General features: G+C 36.4%; 1 protein-coding gene across 24 annotated transcripts in view; it reads left to right on the top strand.

Moving 5' to 3' along the window:
* Positions 1-8,647, top strand: part of LTBP1 (latent transforming growth factor beta binding protein 1) — a 481,657-nt gene that overhangs the window by 253,739 nt on the left and 219,271 nt on the right. For all 24 annotated transcript variants that reach the window (XM_044663664.1, XM_044663663.1, XM_044663682.1 and 21 more), the window contains one exon: positions 6,255-6,357. In XM_044663664.1, coding sequence (XP_044519599.1) covers positions 6,255-6,357 — 103 coding nt within the window. The remainder of the gene's footprint in view (positions 1-6,254; positions 6,358-8,647) is intronic.

The raw sequence follows: 8,647 nt of genomic DNA, 5'->3' as shown, positions 1-8,647 counted from the left end.
GAGAGAGAGAGAGAGAGAGAGAGAGAGAGAGAGAGAGAGATTTGGACCTTTTTGGTCATTGTTCAATCTTTCATCCTTTTTAAATTTTAGGTTTGTTTTTTTATTATTTCTAGAGTGGGAGTAATAATAGTGCCTATCTTCCAGGGTTGTTGTGAGGATCAAATGAAATATTTATAATGTGCTTTTCTCTGTGTCTGGCACACAATAGGTACTTAATAAATGCTTGTTTCTTGTCCTTCCTCCTTCCTTTTAGTGAAGTGTTTTCTGATTCACCCATCTACTAGAGTCCTGTCCTGAAATTACTTTATATTAAGCTTGCATATATTTTGTATTTTCTTATCTATGTAGTTAATCCTTTCCCCATACGTCTTATGAGTATAGGGACAATTTCATTTTTGTTTCTGTATCCCCCTGTGTTCAGCACAATACCTGGCATATTGGATTCTTAATAAATGCTTGTTGATTGATATAATAGATGGGTTTTATCACAATATTTCAATGTCACCTTTTTATGATCAGTACTAATGCCAAAAATAGTAGGGCTTTTGGACAACTACACTGGATTTTTATCACAACCATCATATTAGAGGTAAAAGGGGCCCTAGAGTCCACCTACTTCTACCCCTTTATTTTATATTTGAGAAAACTGAGGACAAAAAAGATTAAGTGACTTGCCCAATTTTACACAGAAGGCTGTCTTTATATATGGGGCTTCTTGTGTATTATTATATAAATTCTCTTAAATTGAATGCAAGATAGAATAACCTTACAAAGAATTCTGTGTTAAAGCAGAAGGTGTTATAAGGAGGTCTTATTATTTGCCTCTAATGTGTCAGTACAAGTGAGAACTCAAAATCACTGAGACAACCCTTAAATTTTTAGGCTTGCTACATACACCTCCAAGGTCCAATTCATGACTGAAGTAGTGGAATCACAGTTGTGATAGCTGCCAATTTTTACTGACAAAAATCATAAGCCTTGAGTGCCAGATGAATCAGAGTTTGGAAACATTACTCCAACTCATATATTTAAATGAAGATTTAAACCAGTAGTGATCACAATTTAATTACCAGTATCATGAAAGTGCTGTGGCCCTACTTCNACCAGTAGTGATCACAATTTAATTACCAGTATCATGAAAGTGCTGTGGCCCTACTTCTAGATGGAGGTCAAGTATCAAATGGATCCTATGAATTATATTTTATGAAAGAATATCACTTGCACTCCATTAATTTTAAAGTAACCTAAAATTTTTTAAAAGTTTTTAAATGACTTAAGAGATCTGTTATGGTTTTATAGCTTTAGAGTTATCACTAGAAGGCTGGCTGCCAGGTGGTGACTTTTTTTTGAGACATTAACTCAGTAAAGTTGTAATGAATATCTATATCAATAAGAGGGGCAGTGTCCATCTTGATGAAATTATGAATCTTTTAAAGTGTCGAGCTATGATCTTTTAATATTTTTTTCAAATGAGTCCTGGAGGGCTGTGGCATTAATCCAGTAGTATCTGCATATCATCACCTCTAGGATAGTTGGCAAAGAGATGAGGGCAGGGAGATTATGTATTCTACTTTCATTTCTAGGTCTCATCACCTAATTCTTTAGAGAGTATACTAGTGAAGAAAGGGCACTAAAAGCATGACATTAATGGCCATTTCAATCTCCTCTACCCCTGAGCTGCTTTAGGTATTTTTTTTAAAACTTGTCCCCGGGTTTTGGGTATTTTTGACTCATTCCACATTTTTATGTTTGCTGGATGAGAGGATCTCTAGTCCTGGGTGTATGCATGTTGGGGCATATGTAGAACGAAAGAAGTTGGTACCATTCTGTGTTTCTCTTGTCTTCTTTGTTTTTCTGTTTTTAAAATTCTGCTCAGCTCTTGGAGCTATATCTCAGCCTGAGAGCTTTCCTTTGGACAGAGCTACCTTGCTTGTGGAATGGAGGATAAATGAGTAAAACCTTATCTTAACCCCTTAGCTCTAACTAGCCTTAGCTTGAGCTTCAGCCTATCCCACAAAGACACCTGGTTTTAAAAAGCATCTTGACAACTCACTTGCTGCCATGTATGCTGTGCCTTTGCCCTCTCCCCTCCCATCTGCTTTCTACCACTTGCATAATCAGTTACCATTGGTACCTGTCAGAGTGTGATAATCTAATGTCCTTTGAGTTCTTTGAGAATTATTGGCAACCTGTCATAGATGGCCTAGGCCAGTGTTTTGGTGCAGAGTTGGCACTCCAGGAGCTGCTCTGTTTCCCCTCTTCCTAGTGCCCTGAAGACATTTTTTGCTTGCTTCACCCCTCTTTCCAGTGGCCCAAAGCTAGCACTTTCTCCTTCAGCTCTCTCAGGTAATGTGGGGGCTCACTGACAGTTTGAATTTGCCCTCTGGGCACATGAAATCTGTAAAGGTTCACCAATGATGACCTAGGCTAAAGCTCCCTTCCCTGACTACCATTCTCTGTATGCTTTTATCTATATGTATCAAACCTATTCTTCCTGGATCCCACTTCTGTCTTTCTCTGATATTTTGTCTGCCTGTTTTTCTGTACTGATTACACCTTATTCCTTACCATGTACTCTGTATTCTTGCTAAACTGACCTTTTTACTCTTCATTTGAGCTCCTCCTGCACATCTATCTCACGTTCCTCAAATGATTTCACTTTTCATTTTCATATCTTCAAAGCCTTTAATGCCTTCAAGGCTCACCTTAAGTGCTACTTGCCTGAAGAGGCACTTCTTGATTGCCTTGTTAGTGCCTTCTTCCCATTCCTATCATTGTGTATGCGTTTTTAATAAAGATCATGCATTGTGTTTTTCTATGAATGAATAAGTTTATATTTTCCCAGTATTGTAAAATGTAAGTTTTCTGACAGTAGGTTTATCATTTTTGTCTTCATATTTTTAGTACCTAGAATAAAGTAGATACTTAATATATCTATTTTTAGTGACCTTAGAAGTCATTTAATCTAATCTTCCACTTAATATAGCTATCTATCTAGCTTTTCCATAATATTCTTTTGGCCTTTGCCTCTCAGCTTTGTAATATTTGTAGTGATGATGAATCTCACTGCTTCTTAAGGGTACCTTTTTGACTGTTAGCTCTATTAGAAAGTTCTCCTTTTACTCATTGAAAACTCCTCTCTTGGAAACTTCTGCCCATTTGGTTCCAAGTTCTGCCACCTGATGCAACCCTAAACAAGGTGACATTCTATTCAATAGGAAAACTCTTCAGATAGTTGAAGATCAGCTATTATGTTATTCCCCAACCTCTTTTATCTTCTCAGAACTTAACATCTCCATTCCTTTCAACTATTCTCATCCTTCATCTTGTGTTTTAGAAACTGTACCATCCTAATTTTCCATCTTTGAATACAACTGACTTGTCAAGTTTTCTTGGAAAAGGTGGCATTCAGAACTAAACCCAGCACTTCAGAAATAGATGGTTCAATTAGGACTACAACTTAATGTGTTCTAAGCTTCTATAAATGCAACCTAATGTATTAGTTTTTTTAAATAGCTTTTTTCTAGAGTTGGCTCTCTAAAAAATAATGAAAATGCTTCAATAGAGTACTTTATCAGGATTATAATTTCATATGATATAATGATGAATGAGCAATGATTTTCACTAGAAAAAGAGGCAGTTATTTATGCTCCAACCTATGATTTTAAGGTTATTATTATACATTATTCCTCTTTGTGCTTGCTATGGTCTACTTATTATTCTTTACATATGGCATTCTACTACCCATCCCAGTAACTTTATGGAGAGAGAGAGAGAGAGAGAGAGAGAGAGAGAGCGAGAGAGAGAGAGAGAGAGAGAGAGAATGTAATTAAGTGCATATCTTGTCTCTCCCAGTGGAATATAAGCTTCTTTAAAATGAGGACTATTTCTTAATTTTTGTCTTTGCGTTCCTAGTGCCTAGCATAGTTCCTGACTTTTTTTCTTATACAGATTGGCATAGGGAACTTTTTGTGAGGATCCCTTTTCTATCAAAGTAAATCAGCAGCTGATTTGCAATTTATCATATCAGAGGTAACTGTGCTACTGAGAGCTTAACTCACTTAACTGGTGTGAGTCAGAAATGAGACTTAAACCTAGATCTTCCTGACACTGAAGCACACTCTCTATGCACTGAGTCATGCTTCTGCTCAGAGCAGACAGTTAATAAATGTTGGTTGATTCATTCATTCATTCACATAGGGGAAAAATCCATTTCTGTTTTAATTTGTATGAAACAATTCAATCTGTATATAAAATGTAGTTAAAATAAAATGAAGGTTTATTCTTGTGATGGCAATGAAAATTATGATAATAATTTTGAAGAATGGCATTTCAAACAGCATTTTTATTTCATTTAGCCAAATTGCTCCTCATATAGCCTCACTGAGGTTAGAATTCTAGTAGCACAGTGGGCAGCTGGGTAGCTCAGTGGATTGAGCATCAGGCCTAGAGACGGGAGGTCCTAGGTTCAAATCCAGCCTCAGACACTTCCCAGCTGTGTGACCCTGGGCAAGTCACTTGACCCACATTGCCCACCTTTACCACTCTTCCACAAAGGAGCCAATACACAGAAGTTAAGGGTTTAAAAAAAAAAGAATTCTAGTAGCATATAATAGCTAGAAGAATAGATCTTTGTGTATATATGTAGAATGGGGATCTTAGACTCCTGAGTCATCACTCTCAAGTCTTGCCCCTTCTCCTTTCTGACTGACTCTCATTTTCAAGATTATGGACTAAGGAATTTTTTTATCTTGAGTTAACTAAAATGGCAGAGTAGCTAGGTGGCACAGTAGATAGAGTGCTGATCCTGAAGTCAGGAAAACATCTTCCTGAGTCCAAATCAGGTCTTAGGTGCATACTAACTGTATGATCCTGAGCAAGTCACTTAACCCTGTTTGCCTCATTTCCTCATCTATAAAATGAGCTGGAGAAGGAAATGGCAAACCAATCTAGTATCTTTACCAAGAAAACCCCAAATGAGGTCAGGAAGAATTGGACACAACTGAACACCACCACCACCAAAACTAAAAGGGCATGTGTGAATTTCTCCCCTCCTCCTTCCTTTAAAACCATGATTTCATTCATTCATTCATTTTCAATCCATTCTTATGCCATACAGGTCTAGTTTAATCAAAATCCCACAGTATTGTGATAGCATCTACTTTGCCCCTTAACGGATTTGGATATAGCCTGTGCTGTTTTTGGCTATGACCCCATAAAAATAAAACAGTGGAATGAAGGAGCCTAATTGTGCAATGAAACCTTGCATGTTGACTTTTTTTGCGATTCAAGAACTCCAAGGGACTTATTTTTACCCCACTGTAGAGAAAATTTGAAGAAACCAAGGCGAAAAGTGGAATTTAAATCTTGAGCATAGACAAACAGAAGGTCTTGATTGCTTTAGTTTTACTTAAGCCATGCCTAAAAGGCACTGTAAATGAATGATCTGCATATGTATAGATGCTGACTGTAAGTGTAGAATATTGTTTCTAAATTTAACTGATTAAAAAAGGAAGGTAGATTATAAACACAATTTGACTTACAAAACAGAACATATTGGAAATGGATTATCCTGATACTAGTTCATTCATATTGTGCATTATTTATATTTTTAACAGCTTTTCTTACCTCCCAAACAATAGACCTTACTTTTCTGGCTATGAAATTGTCTGGTCTTTGATTGATTTAGTTGAATTTTCCCCCACACCTGTTTATATTATGTGATATGTGTTAGATTTGTCCACATAACTGGCATGTAGGATCAGGTCATTACTGATCAGCCCTGCCCCAAGGCCACATGTTCCTCTGTCCTAACAAAATTGTGGACTTCATAGAAGGTAGGTCTTTCTGAGTCATGTTTAGGCATTAAAAATACCACAAAGACTACTAAAATAGTTGAAAAAAAAAGACACCTAAAATTCTTTGTTAAACTTATATGTTTTAAAAGAGAGGGTATTCTGGGAACTTCAAAAGTTTTGTTATATGCTCTGAATAGGGACAGATTTTTCTGAGTCATTGGCTTAAAAATATCAGTGAAAGGAATACTTACTTGGAAATATTTATTTTTAATGACACATAAGTCTGTTTTGGCTTTTGTTTAAAAGATGCTTAAATAAGCAAACAAAAACTTTTCCCTTCTCTATGGATAACAAGGAAACTGTTTTATTATGTGATTGTGAAATGCTGCAGTATTCTAGAGTTCAATGTTTTTTACACTAACAATAACTTTCTTTTTTCACACTTAATCATTGCAGTGTGGTAAAGCACTCCCTGGACTTTCAAAGCAAGAAGATTGCTGTGGCACCGTGGGCACTTCATGGGGCTTTCACAAATGCCAGAAATGTCCCAAGAAGCCAGGTACTTTTTTCTAGTTTATTTTTATTTTTTACAAATCTCTTAACGTACTTGTTTAACTTGAGCACATAGAACAGTATCTTATATACAGGAGGCATTTAATGTTTATTGTATACTTAAAATTGAAAGTGTCACATGAAATTTTAACATTTGATTCCAAAAGGAGATGATGGAGACCCTCATTCCTAGAAACCTTTTAGTACTGAGAGAGTTTCAGTTATTATCCTCTTGTTATTGAATTGGCATTAGATAGTTCTGGTTTTTTACAAACTAAGCTTATAATATTGAATCATTTTTTCTGTTTCCCTCTGGCTTACATGAAAAAAGTCTCTACAGAGCTTCTGAACTAAAGTCATGTACCTTATAAGAAGAGGTATTAAATAACATTTAAACATTATAAATGAATGCTCAGTTTTCTAAGTTTCTGTTTGGTTAATTGGGTTGTTGTCCCTTAGCTTGATGAAGGAAGCTATGGGAGTCAGATTTCTATTCAAGTCCTTACCTGCTATCTCTCCTTTTCTGATTCTGTTGATTTTTCAGATGATTTCTACAGCCCGAAAAAATAACAAGGCTGAAAAATACTAAATATGTTGCAAAAAACAAAAAACAAAACAAAACAAAACATGGTTGCTTGTTGCCTGGAAGAACCTATATGTAACCATGTCAGGTTCTTTCTTTTCCTTTCAAAACCTGAGGCACACTAACTTTATTCTTTCCTAACCTTTAAAGACTTGAAAATAATTAGGGGCCTTATCATAATATTATAAACTATCACTCAAATACTCTAAGATATATGTTACCAGACTTTACTGCTCTGAGTGCAGTAGATTAGAATAGTCTGATCATTTTCTCTTGGAGTGATGATCATCTCCACATTTCTAATCTAAAATCTCATGAGTTGTAGGCAGACCCTTCTTGTTTTGTCTGAGGTCTGAGGAAAAGCCTAACTAAATTTGGAAAGGGACTGCACTAAACTAACTGCAGGGATATACTTTTTTGGCCAAAGAAACATTGGAAGACCATCTACTGAGTCATGTGTGTGTACGCACACGTGCATGAGAGTTTGTGTGTGTGTGTGTGTGTGTGTGTGTGTGTGTGTGTGTGTGTGTGTGAGAGAGAGAGAGAGAGAGAGAGAGAAATGTATAATCTATGAAGTTATAGATATTGTCCACACCAAAACAAATCACATATCCTTGAAGTATTTAAGTTAGCATAGGGGAAGAAATGCAGCTCAACTGTAGAGGCAAGAAAGCAGTAGTTAATCTTAATGGCTGTGAGGAATGCACCAGTCTCTTCCACACACTGCATTTGCCTATAGCCAGCACACAGTAGCAGGGAGGCACAAGAATAGTTTTTCTGCTAGGGACAGAATGTTCTAGTCAATACAGGATAGAACTGTTCTACAGAGAGAGAGTATAGGCTTTAGGTGACCCTAGATTTCTTTCCTTTTGTTCCTGATAGTTTGTCTTGATGACATCATCTACATAAAAACATAAAATTATATTTTTATAGGAATTATCCTGGGGAGTGTTGTGTGTTCAGCTCTCTAAGAGTTTCCTTCGGGTTTTGATCACAGAAATACCAAAGGGATTTCTTAGTCAGGAGGTCAGCAAAAGTTGTATCTTTTACAGTACTTTCCAGTGTGGTCTCTTTTCTCTTGGGGGCCCAGAGGTCACAGGGCACTGACATCTTTCTTATTATTTCCAATTAATAGTGGTTTAACCTTAAGCTCTGTTTATCACATATAGTATGTTTTTATGTATTAAATGCTCAAATGTGATTTATTCTTTACTGCCAGCCTATCCATTTCTCTCTATCATTTTCTCTTTATACCTGAAAAGATTTTTTTTCATACTATTACTCTCATTACACTCTTCTATTAGTGAGCAGGGCTACATTTTTCTTGGCTCCTTGGGGAAGGGAAACCTATTTCCTTATTACATTTCTATATTTATTCTAATGTTCTTTAATCTGTTTGCAAAATATTTCTTGTTGCAACTCATTGCCCATTTGGCAGAATCATAGATTTAGATCTGGAAGGGACTTTAAGAAATCATCTAGTCCCACTGTGTTTAGGGCAAAATTAATTCCCAGAGAAGTGAACTGCTTTGCACAAGGTGAATGAATAGCAGTGCCAGGACTCAAACCTAGGCTCTGTTATTCTTCCAAATTATGTTGCTTGATAATCCCCCATTTTCCTTCCCTCCCTTCCTTCCTCCCTCCCTCTTTTCCTTCCTTTTTTCCTTCCTTCCTCCCTCCCTCCCTTCTTTCCTTCCTTCTTTTATTCCTTCAT

This window comes from Gracilinanus agilis, chromosome 2, assembly GCF_016433145.1.
Source record: "Gracilinanus agilis isolate LMUSP501 chromosome 2, AgileGrace, whole genome shotgun sequence".
NCBI lineage: Eukaryota > Metazoa > Chordata > Mammalia > Didelphimorphia > Didelphidae > Gracilinanus > Gracilinanus agilis.
This window is presented reverse-complemented; position numbering and strand designations above follow the sequence as displayed.